This window comes from Panthera tigris, chromosome E2 (genome assembly GCF_018350195.1).
Source record: "Panthera tigris isolate Pti1 chromosome E2, P.tigris_Pti1_mat1.1, whole genome shotgun sequence".
NCBI lineage: Eukaryota > Metazoa > Chordata > Mammalia > Carnivora > Felidae > Panthera > Panthera tigris.
This window is the reverse complement of record NC_056674.1, coordinates 57083586-57107083: the sequence shown is the minus strand read 5'-3', so window position 1 is coordinate 57107083 and position 23498 is coordinate 57083586. Positions and strand designations below refer to the sequence as shown.

Below are 23498 nucleotides of genomic sequence, written 5' to 3'. Positions count from 1 at the left end.
GGTGCCGGCCTCTGCTGACCCCTCACGTCCCCGCCCACTCACCGAGGGCACCCAGGTTCTCTGTCTGGAAGATCTTCTGCAGGGGCGGGATGTAAATCACGGCCAGCTGGCCCAGAATGGAGCCCAGCACCGAGTACAGGAACATGGGGTTCCGCAGAAAGCCGATCTCAAATATCAGCTTGGTCTGTGGGAGGAGAAGGGCACGTGTCAGCCGGGTCACAAGCCACGGCTCAGACGGCGATGCTTACAGAGGCCTACTCGGGCCGCGGCCGCAGCATTCGTCCCCGAGAGCGCGACTGGGTCCCGCCAGGAAGGGAGGGGAGGGCAGCCCAGGGCTCACCTGAGAGCGGCAGGTCAAGGCGTTGAAGAGGTCGAAGAACACAAAGCAGGTGAAGGTCATGGTCGTGGTACGCGGGGTGCTCGCCTTGTCTGCGGGGATCTGGAACACAGAGGAGCGCAGGGTGGGCGGGCCCCGGGAAGGGGGGGGTGCTTCTCGTGATGATGAGCACGGAGGGAGCAGGAACTCGAGGGGCCCGGACGGCCCAGCAGAGAGCGGCTCCGCTAGGAACTGACCACGACCGCCCCCTGGGCTGGAGTAAGAGGGGTGTCTCACGACCCCCCCCCCCCGAGCTGAAACCCTGCACAGGTAAAGGGAGCATCCCTTCCTGCAGCAGGGGCCATTGCCTCCTGGGACAGGACAGGGCTATAGCTGCATCCACTGAGTGTCACGGACAGAGGACGCACACCCTCCCTGGTGCTGCTGTAGGGACCTGAGGCAGGTCTCCTCCCGGGCCTGGCCTGGAGCCAAGGTGAGAACCTTCCCTGCCTGAGGGGAGGCGGGTCCTTCCTGCCCGAGCTTGTCACTGTCCCAGGGTTCCCCGCAGACGCCCTGGCCGGGGTGGCGTGAGTTGGAGCCTGACTCCAGAGCCCCTGGGGGGCCCCCCACACTGAGGCCCACCGTGCTGGCACAGGAGGGCCTGGGTCCCCTTCCCGCAGGTGGAACACAGGCTGGACACGGGCGGCCACACCACCTTTCCGGGCTGGTGAGAACTGGGGAAAACGCAAGGCCCCTCCTCTGGGGGGCGGGGCTGGAGAAAAACAGAATCTGCGGTGGTCCCGTGTCCTGCCCCCACTCGCCTGGGTCTCCACCGAGAGCCCCGCGTGTCAGCACGGGGGCCCCTGGAGCCGCCGAAAGGTGGCCCCTAAGCTCCCTCAAATAATCACCTCCAGGGAATAAGACGGACTTCCTTCTAATAGATTGCAAATTGTTTCCTGGTGACCATGGAAAGCGGCAGGGGCATCGGGTCCCTTTTAGAACAAAATGATTTCTTTTCCCTGCCCGGGGAAGGGTAGGGGGGCCTCCTATCCTTCCGCCTTGTCCCACCTCTGCAAAGTCAGCTCCTGGTCCCCCGCCCCCCCCTCAGGGACAGCCCCCTGTATGTGCACCTGTCTCCCCAGTCAGAGCCGGAGCCCCAGGCGCCCGGGCGGGGACCATCCCCGGTGCTTGGTGCACAGCCACTAGGCTCCCACCACAGGGGCTGAGCGAATACAGGCCGAGCCAGTGAGAACTTGCCCCACCTCTTTCCAGAAGATAAAGAGGGTCCCGCTGATGATGACAGCAGCCGACAGGAGGATTTTCAGGATCAGGGCTTTGCTGAGAATCGTGTCCTTGACGTTCCGCGGTGGCTGTCGGAGGGCGTCTTTGTCAACCGGCTCTACCCCCAGGCTGCTCGGAACAAGACAGGGGAACCTTGACATAAACCACGAGGACACTTAAAGTGCTGAAGCTGTACAGGCTCTCAGGTCAGCCCCGAAGACACAGCACAGAGGGCGCTTTGGCCAAGTGCCCCCAGGTCATTGGCAGGGGCTCGGTCCGGTCCCACTCTTAGGGGGGCTTCTCCGTCCTTGCTGGAAGCCCGCCCCTCACATCCTCTGCCCTCGCCCTAACCCCTTCCAAGGTCCCCACCCCCCCACCCCGCCGGCCTGGGCCCCAGGGGCAGCCACACACCCGTCCCTGAGCACGGCGGAGGAAAACCACCCCCCAGCCGACCACACCACCGTCCCGGAGCCACTCTGGGTCACCCCTCATGATCGCACAGCTTCCATCACAAGGGGACGCCCAGCAGGCTGGAGAAACGGGGTCCAGACGCCGCCCCCCAGGGACCCGCCTTCAGCCGACTGCGCAACAGCGGGACTGGGGTTAGACCAGCGGAAGACGGGACGCGGGCACCGAGGAGGAAGCCGGCTGCAGATACGGCTCCGGCCAGCTTGCCTCCCGGCCCTGCTCCCAGCGTGTGAAGAGGGACCTCCCCCTGGGCCCGGAGGGACAAAGCGGGACTCCTGCCCTCAGCGGCGACAACTGTGATAATTCATGGTAACATATATGTATCACATTTATATCACACACACATATATAATCAACAACAGCACGTACTGTGTGCTCGAACCCAGTGCCTCGCTTGTTCCTGGACGTCTGGCTCCCCGACTCCGAAGGTGGTTCTTCCTCCTGCCCGTTCAGCTACCCTCACCCTCCCTTCTCACCCATCCACCCAGCAACTAACTCGCCGACCACCTACTGTGTGCCAAGCACCGTCCCGGGAGCTGGGAAACGCTACAAGGAACAAAAACCTTGCCATAGGGAAACGGGTCATAATCAGATAAACAAGGACATACGTATTTTCTCCTCTAGGGACAAATAAAGCAGGGTAAGGAGGGAGAGCCCGGGGGCTGCTGTTAGAGCGATCACAGAGGACATCTCCCAAGTGGGGACGTGAAGAGAGGGACTGAGGCTTGGAGTCACCCAGGGAGCACATCCCCCCCTCCGCCGCCTGCCCCGGCTGCCCACGCAGGTGCTTCCCCCCATGCCCAGGGCATCCCGCTGGCAGTCTTCCCCACAGTGCGCCACACCGGCTTTGCAGGACTCCTGGGGACGGTGTCCCGTACTCGGTGCAAGGGACCCGAGGCGGCAGAGTGGGCGGGCGGCGGAACCTTGCGGACAGCCCGGCGCCTCACCTCTGCGCCGGTGGCCCGTCCATGATGATGTTGATCCACAGGATCTGCATGGCGTTGAGCGGGCTGGGCAGGTCGCACACGGTGGACAGAGTGATGAGGCTCAAGGCCGAGATGCTCCTGCGGGCACACACCGGGCACCGTCGATGGCTGCACGCCGGACGCACACGCAGCCCGACGGCCCTCGGAGACGCCAGCCTTGACTTACGTGCTCAGCTGAAACCGCACGAAGTTTTTGATGTTATGAAAAATCCCCTTGCCTTCCTCCACCGCGTTCCTGCAAGAGGACAGAGCGTTTCTTCGCAGAGGGCCCGCTGGGAGCGTTCGGGCACCTCCGGCAGCCGTGGGAGGGAGCGATGGTGTCACCGGAGGTGGCCTCGCACACAGGCGCCCCTTCCCCTTCCCCCCGCTGGCGGCTCCAGGACAGAGAGGTACAGGAGGACGGTGGCCTGACCAGCACCACCCGCCGCGGGGGCCTGGGCCGCAGGCCATGATCACCCTCTGTACGAAGACCATAGATTATTCTCCTGCCTGAGCCCAGGGACCCCGCCCTCACCCGGGACTTGGGAAGCACTGAATGCAACCCAGAGATGCATCTGGACGACAGGCACAGCAAGACCGATCAAACCTGCTAATTCGCCCCAGGGGTGTGGCATGGCGGGGAGAGAATTAGGAGGCTGAAAACTCCATCCTTGGTATTTTTAGAAAACTGTAGAAGTCCTTTAAAAACCTTGATCTTGAGTCACGAATGCAGAAAACTGCCTAACCCTTTTTTTTCCTGCTAACTTTTTTTTTTTTTTTTTTGCAAAAGAACTAAAATTACAGAGTTATTTATCAACTGCATCTCAGGACTTTTTTTTTTTTTTTTTTTTAACTAAGGGGGAAGGGGGCTAAGGATTCCTAGGGTGAGTCAATCCATTTACAAAGACAAGACTCCTCTGTAAAGTCAGAAATCGCACCCAACTTCAGTTTTTGCTCATTCAGAGTTCTGACAGCAGGCTTAAGAAAACCTCCGTGCCACCCCCAATTATTACAATGGATTTACGAGTAAAGTCTCGATTAGAATGGATTAAAATCAGAGCCAGAGGGAAGGCAAAGTTGTTAAGAAAACAGAGAAAAGGGAAACAAGAAACCAGGTGTTTTGCAATCTCGGGAGCTTACGATCACAGGAGGGCCAACAATTCACAGACGCTCCTGCCCCGTCGCTCGTCGCTTTCAGCGGCATGAAACCTACGCATCTGCACAAACACGGCCCTCCAGCCGCACATGCTCACTCTTAGCGTTTTCCACTTAACCCCACAATGTGAGCATTTCTCCGTCTTTAAAACGTTCCCCAAAACGTGATGTTTCGTGGCTTCGTGGCACTCCCGCCCTTGCTGTCGGCAGTTAGGGTGGCCTAGGATTTCCCCACAGACCGTGCTGCGGCCAACACATCGGAGCCCGCCTCTGTCTGTGCGCCTGACCCCGGCTCGCCCGTCGGATGCACGCTCAGGCCGTGAGGGGGGCATGTCCCGAGGGGGGCAGCTGGTCACCGCGGGCATTTCTGCCACTGAAAACCAGCCATGGAGCCACTCACATGATGGCCGAGAAGTCATCATCCACCAGGATCACGTTGGCAGCCTCTTTGCTGACATCTGTCCCCGTCTGCCCCATGGCGATCCCGATGTCCGCAGACTTCAGGGCGACCGCGTCGTTCACCCCGTCCCCCGTCATGGCCACGACTGCCCCCGACTCCTGCAAAGCCTTTGGAAAGAGGAGGTGAGCGAAGGCTCATTCGTGTTCTCCAGTAACAAACAAAAGTCCACAACTTACCCCTGAAACCACGCAGTGCCCCATGGGATTAAGGTTTCTCTCAGGAATGACTTGCATGGAGGCTTCCTCCCTAGAACTAAAGACCCCCAAACAGCACAGAGCTAAAGAACACCTTTTCTTTCTCTCTTTTTTAAAATTTATTTGGAGAGAGAGCGAGAGCGCGTGCGTGCAAGCAAGGGAGGGGCAGAGAGAGAGGGAGACAGAGGATCCAAAGCGGGCTCTGTGCTGACGGCAGACAGCCCGATGTGGGGCTCGACCTCCTGAACCGTGAGATCACGACCTAAGCTGAAGCTGGATGCTTAAGCGACCGAGCCACCCAGGCGCCCCAAGAGCTCATTTTCAAAGCGCTCCCGGGGGGGGGGGGGAGACCCAGCGCACCGGCAGCGCCCCCCGCCCCGGACACAGGCAGAAAATCACATCCAGTCTCCACCGGGCACCCGCCATGTGCCAGGTGCTGCGCCAAGAGCCGCACGGCCCGGCCTCCTGGAATCCTCTCACTAGCCTTGTGAGTTGGCTGACGTCATCCGGTTTACAGACTGGGAAACTGTAAACCACCCCGGTTTACAGACTGGGAAACTGAGGCCTGGAGTTCGGTAACAAGAATAATGCCAGAGCGCTCGACTAACAGAGGCTCCCTGCTTTTTAGTTTGCCCTCCGCACCACCCGATTCCTGCTCCTGCTTTTGCTGTACGTGGCCAAGGACAGCCCGTTCTCCCCTCCCCGGGGGCTGGGCAAAGGCCCCGCCTGGTGCAGCCGTCCCGGGCCTAGAGGAAGAAGCACGGCTTGAGGACGGCCGACGCTCCTGCCAGCTCGGACCCGGGACCTCCCCCCGGGGGGCAGAGCCACCGCCCTGGACTGACCCCAACGGACGCATGAGGCACACAGCTTACCTTTATGATCTTGAGCTTGTGCTTTGGGCTGGTCCTGAAGAAGACAGAAACCTGGACGCAGAGGCGGAGAAGAGTCCGTGAACTTGGGGCTGAAACTCTCCCCCCCCCCCCCGCCCCGCCCCGCCGAGCCCCCCGGGAGGACCCCACCTTCCCGACACAGCCAGCCAGCTCGTCCTGCCCTGTGCTCTCCACCTCCTCCCCGGACATGGCCTTCAGCTTCCCGTTGCACAGGCCAATAGTCCTTCCTGCGAGGTGTGGAGAGCCTGCTCTGAGGGCCCGCTCCCGCCCCTCACTCCCCCTGCCTGACATCAGGCCCCGCCTGGGCCGCAGACCACGACCACAGCGGAGCCGCGACAGCGAACCCCCCCCCGAGCACCTGCTACGCGACATGATCCCAATTCCATCCACAGAACTAAGGCCTTATTGTCCCTGCTTTAACGATGAGGAAACGGAGGGGAGTGACCTCCCCCAAGTCCCAGAGCTGCCGAGCGGCGATGCTGGGACCTGACGTGGTTTTGTCTGATTCTAGAGTCTGATTTTTTCACAGCGCCAGGTGCCCTGAGACAGAGCAGGGAGAACCAATCACGTGAATAAGAAGAACGAGAAGGGGTGGGGGGTGGGGGGTGGCCGGCCCCCTGTGGGAGAAGAGCCCGGAGGTCACGGTGGTTCATTGACCCGCCCGGGGCACACAGAACCAGACCAGAACCCGGACACGGGCAGATGCTGTCTGGGAAGAGGCGGTGAGGTCACGGCTGAGACGCCCGCGGCCGGCTCTGCCCCCTTCGGGGCACCTGCCGACACTTTAGAGACAACCGTCTGTCGGGGGGGGGGGAGCGCCGGCCCGTGAACCTCAGGGTCTCTGCGAGCTCACAGCAGGTGGGTGGGGGCGGGTTAACCCGCAGGAGCGGCCCCGTGGGAGGGGACCCCTCCCCGCCCGGCGCCCACTGCGCCCCACTCACCTATAGCAGAGGCGGTCTCCAGGGCATCTCCCGTTATCATCGTCACGGACACGCCCGACTGGCGGAGAACCTGCACCGCTTCCTTCACGCCGGCCCTCGGAGGGTCGATGATTCCGACGAGACCCAGAAAAGTCAGCCTCCCCAGCTCGGGTCCGGAAGCCAGGGCCAGCACTGAGGAGACACCGAGAGCCGTGGGAGGTCCCCCCGCGGGCCCCAGGGGTGGGAGGACTCTGTCTGTGAGCTCGTCCCGGCCTTGACTCTGTTTCGGTGCGTGTACCATTGGTACAGGTGCCAGGGCTGCGGGAGCCAAGCCTCCCTTTCCCCAGGCTCCCCTCCCCGCCCTGCCAGGCTCTGTCCCAGCCTCGCCTCGCCTCGCCCCCTTATCAGCAAGCTGCTAGCCATTTACAACGTCTGTTTCCCGCAGGGAAAACCCGAGGCAACTGACACCCGGCCCCAGGCTTCTCACTTTCCCCGGAGGGAACCCACGGGTTCCAGAGCGCTTCTCTGAGAACGGACAGGCACTGTGGGAAACCCGAGTTTCCAGCTCATTGGGGAAGGCGGCGTCCCCGATGCAGGAGACTGGAAACGGCCGAGGAATGAAATGTCTGCCTCAATGCGAAAGAGCTTTGGGTTTTCCTGGCCGTGGGCGACGAGCAGGACGACCAATCGGCAAAATCAGTGTTTCTGGGGCGCCTCAGTCACGCGTCGGGAAACCCACAGGCGCCGCGTCTGGACTAACGGGTGTCACATGGTGGCAGAGGTGGGCCGGGGGCGGGGGGGGGGGCGCCCCCCTCTCTGCCTTTCACGTGACCACTGACCCGGAAGGTCAGTGCTGCACGCTTAAAGCGCGGCGCTGGGGACGAGAGGTACCAACCCCGCAGGCCGAGCGACCCCATCCTCTTTTCCTCCTGCTGGCACGAGGCTGTCTGCTGGGGCGTCAGTGGCAGGGAGAGGCCTCCGTTGTTGTACGAGGTACAGTAATTAATCACCTCTTCGAAGGCCCCCTTCATGAAGTAAACGTCTTCCTGGTCCTTGGGAAAGAAGAAAAGGAAAACGGCTGCCGTCATTGGGTCGGCTCCTTGGAGAACTTTGATCCGCAGCCTCTCTGTGCATCAGGTGCCCTGTTAATGTCACCGAGAGCATCCCATACGTGTCATCAGCCACACCCCAGCCACTGTTAGGCCTTTACGTGTGTGACTGACTGCGGGACGTCTGTTTCCACTGGGACTGTCGCCTCCCGAGGGCAGGTCCCCTTTCTGTTTTGTTCACCCCTGCACGGGGCTCATCGAGCCCAGAACCGTTCTCCTGTGTATTCGTTAAGCTCGGTCTCCTGCGGGTGGTAAGCTCCACGCGGAAGGCGCCGTGACAGCCCGGGTCACACTGTCCCCGGCATTAGCATGGCACCTGAAAGCTCACGGCAGGCGGGGGGATGAGCTTGTGTGAACCAATACGGAAAGATGCCTGAGACATCACTGAAAGGGGAGAGAGCAGATTACAAACCCCACACACAGCGCGACCTAGTTTTAAAACTACCACCCCGTACGTCGCTCTCTGCATGTTCAGGACCTCAAAGGTCCCATCCCAGACCGTGGAGGGGGCTGCCTTGGGTCGGGAGACACGAAGGGCGGGATTATACAGCACTTCCGTTTTTAAGTCACGTTTCTAGAATTTATTTCAGTGGGAATATATTACCAGGGTCTTTGGGGAGAAAAAAAGATGTGAAGGTGAGCGCAAGGGTGTATATGATGCGTGAGCCTGCCGTTCACACCATCTGGGGTGGGTGCTGGGATGCGCCTCCTGCTCCCCCGCAGGGCTGAAGGGCTGTCCCCACCTGGCGACGATCTGAGGCACTCATACGTGTAAAGAACTCAGCACCAGGATGTTAAGAAGGGACCTCCAAGTTAGCAAGAGGGTTTGCCGCTAACAGTGGGAGCCCACGTCAAAATTCCCCACACGCACAGGTGACTACCGGCTCCCGCTCCCGAGATTTCGGACTCAGGGTTCCGGGTGGAGCCTGAGAATCTGCATTTTGTTTTAAATTCTGTTTTCAATTTTTAAAAAATTGACATCCAGAGAAGCTGCATTTTTAACCGATTCCCCGGGGGATGTTGCTGGTCTGGGAAGCCCGCCTTGAGAACCACCGTTTCAGACAAAAATCTCGGCAGGAGACGCCGAATGATCAAAGGTCTGAGTGCCATCAGCCGGACGGTCCTGTATTTGACCCTCCGTGGAAGCAGCTGGGGGCGCTCGGCTTTCCTCCTCGACACCTGTATTCTGCTTCCTTCGGGGTGCAGGGGAGAGGGTGGGAAGGGGCAGAGAAGAAAACTCACCGCCGTCTTGGGGCTGCATTTCACTGCCATCCACCTCTGCTCCGAGCTGAACGGAATCTCCTTTTTTCTCACGTAGGAATCTTTAACATCAGCTAAGCCCATCTAGGAAAAGCAAATGCCACGCTTCTCGTGAGTCATCCTGAGCCAGCCTCGCTGCAAAGCTCAGGGCGCCTCCGTTATTCATTCGTCAAACCATTTCTGGCAGGTAAGGAATCCCAGCATTTAGCTCACAGAGGAAGTCCATTTGCTTTCAAAAGTCCCACCCAGGAAAAAAAAAAAAAAAAAAGTCTCATCTCTTGTTCCAGGGGCAGGGCCAGCTGGTCCTGGCGACTGCTTCTGGCCAACACGTGCTCAGAAACAAAAGCCCGCGGGCTCCCCTCCAGGAGGAATGTTCCAGACTCAAAGAGGTAGCAGTTTCCCCCCAAAGAAGCCCTGCTTAGTGGGGTGGGTTGCTGTCACAGCCCGGGGTCCTTGCCAGGCCTGACATTCGCGGACCGTTCTCGGGCCAGTTACTTGACATCTCTGAGCCTCAGTTTCCCCAGCTCTATACCAGTCCCAACCCATGCATCCCACGCACCCCCATCCCCCCCGCCTCAACAGAAAATGGGTTCTGAGGAGGCAAAAATCTACTCCTGTATCCATACAGTACCCGGACAGAGAGTCTATCTGTGGGATTAAATCTCATGGGGATTGATCAGGAAGAAAAAAAATGCCCAAAAAGGCTCTTCGGGAAAGTCTTGTGAATGACCCTGCATTCCTCCAAAAGACGGGTCGACGTCCTAACCCCTCAGTGTCTGCGAACGTGGTCTTGTTTGGAAACTGGGTCTCAGGGGGTGGAACCAAGTTAAGATGAGGTCATTAGCGTGTGTCCAGATCCGATAAGACGGGTGGTCCTTGGACGAAGGGGACAGGGCCACGTGAAGACGTGTCTGTGAGCCAAGGAGCATGTGGCACGACTGGTCACAGGTGGAGGGGAGGGGACCAGGGCGCTGCCCACACCTTCCTTTCAGACCTCCAGCTTCGGGAACCGTGACAGAGTAAATTCCTGCTGTTTCAGGTGCCCAGGTGGCAGTCCTTTATTTCAGCCACTCCGGGGAAACCAGCAAGGGCGTGACAGTGGAGAATGGTTCAGAACCACTGACCTCGACCCTGAGACGGGTTTGAGGACAGACATGATAAACATAGAGCGCCGAGCACCGAGCCTGCCACACGGGTCACGGGAGGCACTTCATACATGTCAGCTGTCACCAGGCTCCCCTACTGGTTCCGGCCCACGGAAGAGTAAATCGTGACCCGTAAAGGAGAGGGGGTTCTGGAACATCGGTCCTCTCTGGGCTGCACGGGAGGCAGGCGGCGGGAGCAGGGGTGGAGACCCCACACCGGGGTTCTCTCCTGCTGGGACAGTCAGGCCACTGTCCCCGTCCCGGACGGGAGCCTGCGGTCGAACAGGGCCAGCTGGGGACCTTTCAGAAGAGGCAGTAAGGTCTAGTCGGTATGACTGTCATCCTGGAAAGAGTTTTTCTTCCCTGAGTGTAACAGTTTCTTAACATAGAAAGTTCCTCTAACTGTAAACAAGCTAAGTTTATTTATTTTGAGAGAGAGACAGACACAGAGACGGTAGGGGAGAGGCAGAGAGAGAGAGGGAGAGAGAGAATCCCAAGCAGGCTCTGCGCTGTTGGCACAGAGCCTGATGCAGGGCTCGAACTCATGACCTGAGCCTAAATTAAAAGTCGTCTGCTTAACCCACTGAGCCACTCAGGTGCCCCTACAGTTATTTTTTTAAATATTTATCTTTGAGAGAGAGAGAGGAAGACACTGCGTAAGCGGGTGAGGGACAGAGAGAGACGGAGACACAGAATCCGAAGCGGGCTCCAGGAGCTGTCAGCACAGAGCCCGACGCTGGGTTCGAACTCACGGACGGTGAGATCACGACATGAGCCGAAGTCGGATGCTTAACCGACTGAGCCACCCAGGCACCCTTACAGGGACTTATTCAGAGGGTGACTCTTCTCCCCCTCCTCAACCCAACCTTGCAGCACTGTCTGCCTGAACCCGGCAGAGATGGGTAGCTGGGTCTTGGACTGGGGGAGGGACAGGGGAACAGACAGACGGCAAAGCCGTCCTGGGGGCCTGGATGAGCGAGGGAAGGGAAGTAAACCTGAAGGGAGAGCCCGAGGCAGCCGTGGGAGGAAGGACAGAGGGGCCCCAGCACCAGAGGCAGCAGGAGGAAGGGGCAGAGGGGCTGAGGAGGACGCGGGGGTCAGCTGGTGCAGGACAGGCACCCCGAGGTGGGCCTGGGTCCCTCTGGGGAGGGGCGTGATCAGACCTCCCGTTTGTGCCCAAGGCGGAGCAGGTACCCGGCCCACCCACCGCCCACCCCTCAACATCCGGGGCAGCGGCTCCCCGCCTAGCTCTGGGCACAGAATGGGGGCATTTCTGCAAAGTCACAGACTCAGGGTCTGACCACGGAGCCCTGCGATCCGTCAAATGCACTAAAAGGAAGGGGTCTTCCTGCACGGGACCTCGGGGGCCACCAGATGGGTCATTCCTCTGTCTCCCCAGCACCTCCGTGGGGTCTGAGCCACGGATGCCCCAGGATTCTTGTGGGATGGTCGGGAAGGGTTAGAGGCCTGCAGAATGTTCCAGAAGCACACAGCATCTCAGAGCCCATCTCCTCCACCAGCCGGCGACAGCCTAAGGATGTTCGGGGCCACTCTCTCCATTGTTACTAAGCTTCTCCACTCCTCATTTGCTCAGACGGGCGCCCGAATTCCGCCCCTCTTCCAGCCCCCAGCGGAAGCTCTCCCGGTGTAGACCATCAAAGGGTCCCTACCTTCATTGCCAGGGCGATCAGGGCACCTTCCGTGGGCTGTCCCATCACGGCGTTTTTTCTGATGATGGCGTTGTTGGCCACACAGCCTGCCTGAAAGGCGGGATTTTGGAAGATCTGCAGTTAACTCTTGGGAGCTGGCACCCCTCGGGTCCTGGGCTCACTCAGGCATGTGAAAAAGCCACACGCTGCAGGCTTGACCCATTTGGGGAGCGAGGGCCAGGGTGGGCGTGAGGGGCAAGACGTGCTCTTTAAAATACATCCCAGTCCCTGCTCTTCAAAATAAACACAGTGAACATTTACTGACTCTGCTGAACCCTGGCTGTCACAGGCCGGATGGTGGGGAAGGTGGGGCGATAAGAGTGGCCCCTGATGGGCACGGGGTTCCTGCTTGGGGTGACAGTGTCCTGAAATTAGACGTGGCAGTGGCTGCACAACTCTGTGAAGGTGCTAAAACCACTGAACCGTATGCTTAATTTGAAGCAGGGAATTCTGGGGCGCCTGGGTGGCTCAGTGGGTTGAGCGTCCGACTTCGGCTCAGGTCATGATCCCATGGCTTGTGGGTTCGAGCCCCGCGTCGGGCTCTGTGCTGACAGCTCGGAACCCGGAGCCTGCTTCGGATTCTGTGTCTCCCTCTCTCTCCGCCCCTCCCCCACTTGTGCTCTGTCTCTCTCTGTCTCTCAAAAATAAATAAATATAAAAAAAATTTTTTTAAGGGGAGAATTTTGGGTACAGGCCCGACACTCTCAATTTAAAAAGACAACGAAAATAACAGAAGGAAACACACGACACGCGCGTGGGGGTGAATCCCAGCTCCCTCCCTCCTGGGCACGCACATCACCTCTCTGAGCCCGTTTCTTAACCTGCGCACTGAGATCACAGGACGGGCCTCGGCCTCGAAGGGGTGCTGGGATAGTTAAGTGGCACCAGTGAGGCGGGACCTTCACAGCTCACGACAAATTCTAGAAGACAGCGGCTCAGTTCACACCTCGGAGGGCACCGGGTGTGTGGGAGGCGTGAGTCCGGCTAATACAACTCGTGTCGACAATTAAACAGGCTCATCGTCCGGCGTTCAGTGAACACCCACCCTCTGCAGGCACCTCTTTAAAGCCTGTCCAGCAGGCAGGGAGGCGTAGGGAGGGCTCCAGCTCTCTCTTACTTCCGGTGTTCCCACCTCTTTCTGGGCCCCTGTGACACCTGACCCCTGGCGGGGGCGGGGCGGGAGGCCCAATGGTCGCCAACAGCTGGTTGGTCCAGCCACCGGGAGCCATCGATTGTTCCTCCCTTCTGAGAGAATAACCGTCAGCTCCTTTTAAATGTCTGTTTCCACCCGAGGCGCTTTGACACTCACCTCCACTAATTTCCCCACCGAGACGTTGTTAAACTCCTTCACGACCTCCTTTGAGGGTAACAGACACACAGTCCCTTTGCCGTTATAGCCAACTCCGCTGACCTGCAGGGCAAAGCCGCAGAGAGGATGTCACCACGTGTCAGTACTACACGCCCTCAGTTGTCCCCTCATCTCTTTTCTGGGAGACCCACCCCAAGGACACAATCCTACCCACCAACAAGGCTGCAAGCAGGAGGACGGGCCCCGCAGACTGTGTGTTAATCAGAAAACCTCACTAAGTGCCGTGCTTTCGAAACTTCTATAAGCTTGGGGCGCCCGGGGGGGGGGGCTCAGTCGGTTGGGCATCCGACTTCGACTCAGGTCATGATCTGGCAGCTTGTGAGTTCGAGCCCCACTTCGGGCTTTCCGCTCCCTGTGCGGAACCCACTTGGGATCCCGCCTCCCTCTCTCGGTGCCCCTCCTCTGCTCCCGCGCTCTCTCAAAAATTAGAATTAAAAACAAAGAAATTGCAACAAGCCGATTCCATGGGCTATTCAGGAGCCAGGGAAAAGTATGGTTAAGAAAACAAAGTAATAACACAGAAGAGAGCCCCTTAATCTGGAAGGTTTGGGTTGTGGGGGGGGGGGGAGGCAGGAAACAAAACTGCACATTCCGGGAGCTTGTAACTGTGCCAGAGGTACAGGAGGGAGACCGAAAAACCCAAAGGGACCGTCACAATCAGTTTCTCACAGGGGATCATGGGTAACCGTGTTTTTAACTTCTACGTTACATAACGTGCTCATGACTAAAAGATAATTGTGAAAACATAAAGGTGGCCCCCTTAACTCGGTCACGTTCCTTGCTGCTGTGGGTGGCAGGGAAACTATACAACCACCCATGTTTGTTTCTTCCTTATTGCTTGCTAGAAGGTTCCGTGTGCTTTCTTCACGAAGGAAAGGGGCTGGCAGCGCAGGCCTTTGGCTGGAACCGGGTAAATCGGCACGGGGCTCACCTCGGCGTGGAGCCCATCGGACGTTACCAGCTGGGTGACCGTCATTTCGTTGGCCGTCAGAGTCCCTGTCTTATCGGAGCAGATAACACTGCAGCAACCTGGCACGAGAAAACCCCGGTTTACGGCCAAGAGGAATCATCACCATCACCTCTCAGGCTGTTGAAACACCCAGGCGGAACTCCCACCCATTCGATCCCGTTCGCAGGAATTCGGCCAGCGGAGTCCCTCACCTAACGTCTCCACGATCGGTAACTTCTTCACAATGACCCGCTTCTTGGCCATCCGCAGCACTCCCAGGACCAGCGTAACCGTGACGACGATGGGCAGGCCCTCCGGAATGGCAGCCACGGCCAGGCTGGATCAAAAGGCCAGATGGGTCCCCTTTAACACGCACTTAAGGACGACACGAATCCCAGCTGGGGTCGGCAACACTTTTCCCCGGGGAAGTATGTCTCTGGTGTCCCCAACGTCCCGGTTCTAGTCTCTGTTCCCAGTCCCATGATGCACCTGTCTCCTTCTTCAGCATCCATTGCTCTAAGCTCTCCTGTTGCGAAACCCTGTTCTTGGGGTGGGACCGTCCCTATCAGACATCCACACTTTAGTAGAAATCAGTCTCTCGGTTGTTTTGCCTCTTTTAAGCGCCTTTGCGTTTAAATTGTCATTTACTAAAGAGAAAAGTCTTTGGGTCCTATGAGAAGAATTTCCAGAATTGGGCAGGAAGCGGGAAGGGGAATTTTTTGGTTCGGAGGGTCCGTCTGGGTCCTCTGAATTTCACTTCTCATTGGTCTGGTTGTTTAGACACTTCTGATAAGAGAGCCAGACCAGGAAATTAAAGTTGAAGGAGGTAGAGTGACTCTGCTGTCACTTTGCCTGTGGTAGCCTAGCTGTCTGGGTGTCTGCTCACTTACATTATCATCCTTCCAATTCTTCCTCTACCATGTGACCACCCCCCCCCCCCCCCCCCCCCCCCCCCCCCCCCCCCCCCGCCATGGCTGATTGGATTAGGACATGTAACCCCACCCCCCCACAGCCATGGCTGATTGGATTAGGACATGTAACCCCACCCCCCCACAGCCATGGCTGATTGGATTAGGACATGTAACCCCACCCCCCCACAGCCATGGCTGATTGGATTAGAAGAGAACATGTGACTCAAGCTGAACCAATGAGCTTCTCTCTCTTGGGAACCTGAACCCAGATGAAGCACCTAAGATCCCCTTCCTGCGGGCAGCGTGTCAACACGCGATAGGATGTTAGGAAGGGGCTCTTTCTGCTAAAATCTGGCGGCAGGAACATCGTGGCAGACTGACTCTCCATCCCACACTCTTGAGCGGGCGTGGCTGAGGCCAAGGGCTGGTGTGGGGCTTCCTGCTGATCTCGGGGGGGGGGGGGAGGGAATGAAGAGTTTCAGGGGGGCGGGCTCTGCACCAGGACATCAGCAAAGCACTGCAGGCATTCAGTAAATATTTGCTGGACGAACAAATAGGCATGAGTGAACACAGGCACACCTCAGAGGACCTCTGGTCAGTTCCGGGCCACGGCAATACAGCGACCGTCACCAAAAGCCAATCAAGTGGACCTTTGGTTCCCGGTGCATAAAAAAGTCAAGTTTACGCTGTACTGTAGTCTGTTTTTTTAAATGCTGATTATTTTTGAGGGAGAGAGACAGAGGGCAACAGGGGAGGGGCAGAGAGAGAGGGAGACACAGAATCGGAAGCAGGCTCCAGGCCCCGAGCTGTCAGCACAGAGCCCGACGCAGGGCTCGAACCCACGGACCGCGAGATCGTGACCTGAGCCCAAGCCAAGAGTCGGAGGCTTAACCGACTGAGCCCCCCCGGCGCCTCACTTGTAAGAGGCAGTCCGACCTCAGAGAAGTTAAAGTGGGAAAGACAATGTGTCTGAAATCGAAGAAATACGGTACGCGAGCGGTGGCCTTTTCCCCAGAAACAATGGCGCATTCAGGGGCAGGTTATATGAACCAAGATTACTGAATTTGGTCAAAGGACTGTGCCCAGTTTCTATGGTGCCAGCAAGAAGGCTTCCTCGGTTTTATGGCACACTAGCTAAGCAAACATTTGCAGAGGGTGTACGACGGGGCCTTTCTCCCCCCCATATGGCGTGGGAAGGGCATTTTTGTATGTACTTGGATGCTTGCGTGATAAAAAAAAAAATTAATCCACAGACTAATAAAGATTAGCATGGACCAGGAAAAGCGAGTATACTTTGGATCACCTTGAATGTCACTCGAGGCAGAGGGAATTAAGAGAAAGTGTTTAAAACAGCGGCTCTCATGTTACTTCTTTCGAGAATCTCTTCCTTGCTGGCTACCCTGCTATTTCTGCCTTCTGATTCAGGGGTTTCGAGCGACTAACTCTGCTACAAACGGAAAAGCCTTCGTCGCTTCAAAGTCACAGGTGAAACGAACAGAGTAGATTGCCTCTGAGCGGCAAGTGAGACATGGCTGTCGTGGGATAGGTCAGGTGGCAGGAACACTGAGACTGGGGGCCAGAAATGACCAACCAATGGCTCTGGGGAGGGCGGGCAGGGATCGACACGGGGCCTCTCCTGTTACCGACTTGGAAATCTGTAAGTCTTCGGCTCACAGAACTTTCCACCGTGTAGAAGAGGGGAATGGCATGTGTCATTATTTAGGGGAGGTCCTTAGGTATCACAGCTTTGGAGTGCTCTGGCTTTTCCAGGAGTCCCCCCAGGGCTCAGGCTTCTCTGTCCCTCGGCCACCACACCTGCCCTTGAAGGCTTAGTCACCTGAGCACTCTTATCAGGGGCTCACCCTTCTTCCCTGGCCCCGCCTCCTGCTGGAGCCCAGACTGGGTCACCACTTAGAGTTAGCAGTAGCACCCCGGGGGGCTGGTTAGGAACGCAGAGTCCCAGGCGCCCCCCAGACCCACCGAGTCCGTGCACCTGTGACCCCAGGACCCTCGTGTCCTCCGGCTACCGTTGGAAACCCCTACTCTTCAATGGCCCATTCTTCCAGGAAGCCCGCCCTGACCTTGAACCCCACGTTCCACAGTGCAGCCAGCTGCCCACGCCCCCTGGCCCCCTCTTGGCTCAGCAAGTTGGGGTTCGCACCCCTGTCACCTCTCATCTCTATGTCAAGAATGGCCAACGCTTTGCCAAAAAAGATGGCTCGCCATGCGTGTGGGGAAAGATTCTGATAACGCTATTTAGAATTGGGAGGGAAAGGGGCCCCAAAAAAGCCCGGTGACACGTCCCCTAACCGACGCCCCTGGTGCTTCTGCTTAGGGAGCCCAGCCAGTCCTCTTGCTGTCCCCAGATGCACATGGCTGGGTCCTCCCGGCGGAACCCCCTTCCCGCCTTCTCCCGCCGGCTCTTCCTCGACAGCCCTCAGAGGATGTTCCCGGGCCACCCTCCGGGGACATTCTCCCTACCTCCCTTGCACTCCTTCCTCTGTGGCCTTGATCGTGAGTTGTGATTATTTTATTACCGTTCACTTGACGTGTTTACGCTTACTTTCCCCACCAGCCCGCAAACTCTGTGATCTGGCTCCCTCAGCCCTGGGTGGTGCGGATAAGTCATCAGCGGGCCCTCATGGCAGGGGCCAGGGGCCGGCAAGGGAGGGGTGGCGTGCGGGAGAGTTCCTGCCCTGCCCCAGAGGCGGTGGGGTCCCCGCTACGTGGGGCAGGCTGGCCTCCACTGCTCCCCCCAGGACACTGAGTTCAGGCCAACACGCTTGCCAGAGTCACAGAATCAGGGCGTGGCAGAGACAGGCTTCAAACCCACAGCGTTCCCACCCAAGGCCGGGGTCCTGCTCCCCGGTCTTCCCCGCTCCCGCCTTCCCAGGGGAGGTCCGTGCCCTTACCTGACCCCGATCGTGAACATGCTGAGAAGCTGTTTTCCTTGCAGCCAGCCCGTGAACATGATTAAGCCTGGGAAAGAGACAAAAAGTATATATCTGCACACACACGGGCACACGCGCACCTCCTCTGACACGCCCAGGTGTTTCAGACTCCTCTCCTGCGCCTAAGTCAACGGGTAGGAACCTCAGGTACTTGTGATCACTCTCCTGTTCCTTTGTAAGACACTCCCACGCCCGCAAAAAAGAATGGTTTTACTTTTTCCGGAAAGGACCAAGCCGGTTCAAGTCAGAGAAAGAGACAGACCACCATCCCTCCGTTAGTTCATCGCAGGCCGTTTGAAAACGCTGGCAGACGATTCCAGAACTCTCCCCGGGTGCTGTTTGTGCTGGGACGCCCCCCATGGCGTCCGATGCGGCAGGTGACAGCTGTTCCTGTGACAGGCACGTGGGCCCGGGTCGTAGAGGATTCCGTCCTGCCATGCTCGTGCCCCAACGTGTCCCCTGTTCCGCTCTCGCCCCCATCAGTCACCCGGTGTTTACTAACCAGCAGGCCCGGGACACACGGACCCCGCCAGAGGTGGGGCCCCTCGGGGCAGAGAGGGGGCAGGAGTCACACTGGGACCCGTGGAAGCGCACGGGATGCTCTGGCAAGGAGGAAAAGTTCTGGGGCCTCAGTGTCCTCATCTGTAAAGTGGGGATAATGACCACGTCCCCCTCGAGGAGTTGTTTCGGGATTTGAGAAGCAGGAATCCACCCGAAGTTGGCTGAGATCGGAATCAGCCGGTTAAGACCCGTCTTCCACTAGGGCTCCAGGACAGAACAGGCTGGAAAGGAGGGACGAAGGCAGGACAGGCTGGAACAGGCTGGAAAGGAGCTGCTCAAGAACACAGTACAGCCTGTGATTTAGCCAACGCCGGGCACTTAAATCCAAAGCTGAACTTGGAGAGGTGACCAGACACCGGAATCTGGGGACGGGTGTCCAGGGAAGGAAGGGCAGGCGGGTGCGTCTCCCGCACGACAGATCTGGAAGCCCGGACTCCAGACCGCATCCTCTTAACCACTTCGCTAAATTTACTTCTGCGTGTAAGTTGCAGGGGAGCGGAGATCCCCTCAGTCCCGGCACGAAATTCCGAATTTCCCTCTTTGTTCCCTCGGCAAATTCCTGTCACCCTATGAGACCCGGCTTAATGCCACACCTCCCTTGGAGCCTTCCCCAGCCTCCCACTGGAGATTTGCCATGACCTTCAGGTTGCACGTGTGTTCAGGTGCCTCCCTCCTCTCGGCCTGGGCGCTTTCAAAAGGCCGAGGCTGTGTCTGATCCGTCTCGGTGGCCCCAAACCTCTCCCAGTGTCACAAGACACTCGCTAAATGAATTCGCACATCTGGGTGGCCAGAGGCACAACGTCTGCTTCTCCCGGAAACGTCCTCTGGCTCCTCCGCAGGTCTAGCCAGACCCACTCTACCGTCCTGTCATCATCGCCTGCGCTAGGGGGCGCTGCTTTCTGGGTCGGTTCCTTTATTAAGTATTCACTCAACAAGTGTTTATTGAGAGTCTGCTACGGGCCAGGCTCCGGCTGACCGTGAGGGCTGGAAAACGAGGAACACTCAAAGCCAGAGCTGGAGACAGCAGGAAGCAGTGGGTGAAGGGACCGGGGCGGCCCCAAGGGGGGATTCAGGCTTAAGACCTAAGTTTAGATCCACAGCATCGGGTCGGGCCCGTTTGCTGTGTTGCCAGAGGCCGAGCGGCACAGCCCGGTCGGTAACGTAGACACGTGGCTAAACTGTCCCTCCCAGTCGCCTTTGCAGGCCATGTGACTCCATTCTGGCCAATCAAGAAGGGGCAAAGACAGCAGGCCTTGGGGGCCCGTGCCTTAAAAATGGCCCGTACTGGGGCACCTGGGGAGGCTCAGGCGGTTAAGCCTCCGACTTCGGCTCAGGTCATGATCTCGCGGTTCGTGGGTTCGAGCCCCGCGTCGGGCTCCGTGCTGACGGCTCGGGGCCCGGAGCCCGCTTCCGATTCTGTGTCTCCCTCTCTCTCTCTGCCCCTCCCCTGCTCGTGCTCTGTCTCTCAAAAATAAAAAAATTTTAAAAATTTCCCACACAACCTCTGTGTTCCCGCTTTCCCCCACTCGCTGGCTGAACGGAATTCCAGCCCGCCTCTGGGGACCTGGAAGGGGGAATGGTCGGGGCCCGGGACCCCGAGGTGGCGTTTGGAGGTGACCTACCCAGGAAAGCCACCCAGGCAGGAACGAGCAAGAGATACACCTTGACCACGCTACGCCCTCCCAGGGGCAGGACGCTCTGTACAACAGCTTGTCTTGTCTCACACAGAAACCGCTTGGCCCCCTGAGTCTCCCGTCCGCCCTCGGTCCCACTGAGGACCTCAGGACGGCTCCCCCGCGCCCCCGGGACCCAGCGCAGAAACGGCCTCGCTCACCAATTATGCCGAACGAGAAGAGTGTCAGCTGCTTCCCCAGCTTGTCCATGCTTTTCTGTAGCGGGGTTTTAGGCGTCTGAAAGGAGGAGATCGGTGGGTCTGTTAGAGGACACTGCCCGGCTTTCTCGTATCTTGAGCGGGGCGACAATCACAGAGCGGGGCACACGCGTGTAAAAATCCACTGCCCTCCACACTTCAGGCCCGCGCGTGTTACGGTCTGTGAGCTGTATCTCGGCAAAAAATCCTAGTAAGTGTTTTTACCTGTGTTGTTTTTTTAACGTTTTATTTATTTTTGAGGAAGAGCGTGGGGGGGGGGGAGGGGCCGAGAGGGGGGGACGGGGACAGAGGATCCGAAGCGGGGCTCGAACTCACGAACCGTGAGATCGTGACCAGAGCCAAAGCTGGACGCTCCACCGACGGAGCCACCCAGGCGGCCCCCCCCCACCCCCTCCCCGACTCCCCGGCCATAAGTGTTTTTAAAAAAAAACAAAGTTTGAAAAACGTGAACGCGTATTGACCACATCACCCTCATGCCTAAGGAGGGTGCAGGGCTGGCAGCAGCAGCCGAGAGTAATCTCAAACCCCGGCTTGCAAGCAAAGCAAAGCCCGCCCCCCCCCCCCTCCGGCCCTTACCTCCTCAGCCTGCATCATCTTAAACACTTCCCCGAACTGGGACCTCTCCCCTGTTCCGATCACGACTCCCTGCGTTCGGGAGAGAGAAGGGTGAGATCTGAGGCGGGGAGCCCGCCGGCGAGGGCGGCCGAGGTCCCCGGGGCTCACCTGCCCCTTCCCGTACTGCACCAGGGTCCCCATGAAGGCGATGTTGCTCAGAGTGGTGAGGTCCCCTCCGTCCGTCAGCGGGCCGTCCGTCTTACTGCACGGCTCCGCTTCTCCTGTGAAACTGGATTCATCCACCAGGAGGTCCGTGACCTAGAGCCACAAGGGGAAGAGAACGCAGTCTGCCCCCTTCGCCCCGAGAACAGCTCGGCCAAGCGCAGAACGGACCCCTCGCACCCCATAAAACTTCTCAGCTGGGAAAAGCGTCCTGTGCCTGAGAGTTAGCGGTCCCGGTCGACAGGGACGAATCCTGACCGACGGGCAGCTACAAAGTAGGCACGCAGCTCTAAGCAGAAAACGTCCCTCCGCCAGGCCCCGGAGCCGGGCTGGAAGGGACTTTTTTCTGGGCTACCTGTACTGACCTGGAAGGATATTCCAATGCAGGCTTTCCTGGCTTCCCGGACACATTCCAGGGACAACACTCCAGTGTTGGCAGGGAAGAAAAACAAGGCTGATCTGGGACCGCCCCTGACAGTGAGGGGTCATTTCTAAACCCGCGAGCCGAGGAGCCCCCGAGTGTGATGCAAAATTCAGGAACTTCAGACACCTTTCTTTGGTGCATTAAAGAATGCTTAGGTCTCTGTTTAACCCATCTGGCGTTGAACCGAGGCGTGGCTGGGGAGACGCCTTCGGAGAGCAGCTGGGACTACTGGGACTCAGCCACCTGAGGGGCGTACGTGCTGGCCTCTCTGGATCTGAGGCCTCCCAGAAATGGTGGCTCTGACGCCTGGCTTTGTTTCGTCTTTTTGTTTGTCCTAGAGAGAGTGTGCGTGCGTGAGTGGGGGAGGGGCAGGGGTGGAAAAAAGAATGCCAAGCGGGCTCCGGGCTCGGTGCAGAACCCACCTGGGGCGCAATCCCGCCGTGAGATCGTGACCTGAGCCAAAATCAAGAGTCGGTTGCTCAACTGACCGAGCCCTCCCAGGCGCCCCATGATGTCTGGTTTCGTAAAGTAAACCATACTGCCCTCAGCAACCTCTGCCATCTATTTTCGTGAGGATTTTCTGCCGTGAAGAACTCATACAAATCGCATCTTAGGATGCACCAAGGCTTCTGCTTTTGTTTTCGTTTCTAATTTTGCCACGACAAAACAAAACAGAACAGAACACAACAAAACCGCGACCAGAAAAGCACAGAACGGTATCTGGCACCTTAATTCCATTCGCCACCAGACAACAAACACCACATCGAAGTCACGGGACAAGTTATCAGAACACGGCCTCACGGGCCTCCGGGAACTGGACAAGATTTGATCGTGTGGCCCTCCCCCCCCCCCCCCGAAAAAACACAGAAGTCTCATACCTGCTTTCACATTATTTAAAATTTTAGTGTACTGTTAAAAAAAATACTTGGGCAATGGTTAATTTAGAATATATCTTACAATTTTTTTAAATGTTTATTTATTTCTGAGAGAGAGACAGAGCACGAGCAGGGGAGGGGCAGAGAGGGAGGGAGACACGGAATCCGAAGCAGGCCCCAGGCTCTGAGCCATCAGCACAGAGCCCGATGCGGGGCTCGAACTCACGAGCTGTGAGATCATGACCTGAGCTGAAGCCGGGCACTCAACGGACTGAGCCACCCAGGCGCCCCTAGAACGTATCTTTCAAAGCACCTGTGTCTTTCTCTGGACACTCCGCGTCCTGCCCACCTTGGGGAAACCCATACAATCCGTGTGCCCGGAGCATCACGGAGCCAGCTTACTCAGCAGCAGCCTTAGGTTGTGTTAACTCCAGAAACCACACGTGTGCACGCGCACACACACACACACACACCAGGAGAGGAGGAGAGAGCGCTCACATTCCCAGAACTCCTGTGATGAGCTAGGCCCTGGGCCGAGCACTTTGCAAGGCCCCTCTCTCCAAATCCCCGTCCCCTCCATGAAAGATGCTACTGTTTTCACCATTTTACATATGGGGAAACTGAGGCACGGAAACGTTAAGTCACTTGCTCAAGTAACTTGTTCAAGGTTACACAGCTGCTTCGTGGCAGAGCCGAAGCGTGAGCCAAGGCTCTAGTTCCAGAAACTGCACTCTTGACCATCTTGCAAAACGGACCACAGACCCAGTAGCTATCACACAAGAGGTGAGCCTCCCGTGGCCAGCTGGATACTATGGAGGACATACATGGGGGCCAGGGTGAGCTCCGCCCCTAAGGACCTTGTCACTGAAGTATCTAAGACCAACTGAGAGAAGCCAACGTCCTACAAGCTCACAAGAG

The 23498-nt window shown here is 58.1% G+C and overlaps 1 protein-coding gene across 1 annotated transcript in view; it reads right to left on the bottom strand.

Moving 5' to 3' along the window:
* ATP2C2 (ATPase secretory pathway Ca2+ transporting 2) overlaps positions 1-23498 on the bottom strand; it is a 62261-nt gene that overhangs the window by 1308 nt on the left and 37455 nt on the right. Inside the window, exons 10-28 of the mRNA XM_042968089.1 lie at positions 21228-21377; positions 21081-21149; positions 20448-20523; positions 18014-18080; positions 14403-14527; positions 14173-14270; positions 13182-13283; positions 11834-11923; positions 9001-9102; positions 7545-7701; positions 6671-6841; positions 5859-5956; positions 5712-5762; positions 4586-4752; positions 3218-3286; positions 3013-3129; positions 1579-1726; positions 341-439; positions 43-184 (exon numbers count right to left, since the gene is read on the bottom strand). Of these exons, the coding sequence (XP_042824023.1) occupies positions 43-184; positions 341-439; positions 1579-1726; positions 3013-3129; positions 3218-3286; positions 4586-4752; positions 5712-5762; positions 5859-5956; positions 6671-6841; positions 7545-7701; positions 9001-9102; positions 11834-11923; positions 13182-13283; positions 14173-14270; positions 14403-14527; positions 18014-18080; positions 20448-20523; positions 21081-21149; positions 21228-21377 (2098 nt within the window). The remainder of the gene's footprint in view (positions 1-42; positions 185-340; positions 440-1578; positions 1727-3012; positions 3130-3217; positions 3287-4585; positions 4753-5711; positions 5763-5858; positions 5957-6670; positions 6842-7544; positions 7702-9000; positions 9103-11833; positions 11924-13181; positions 13284-14172; positions 14271-14402; positions 14528-18013; positions 18081-20447; positions 20524-21080; positions 21150-21227; positions 21378-23498) is intronic.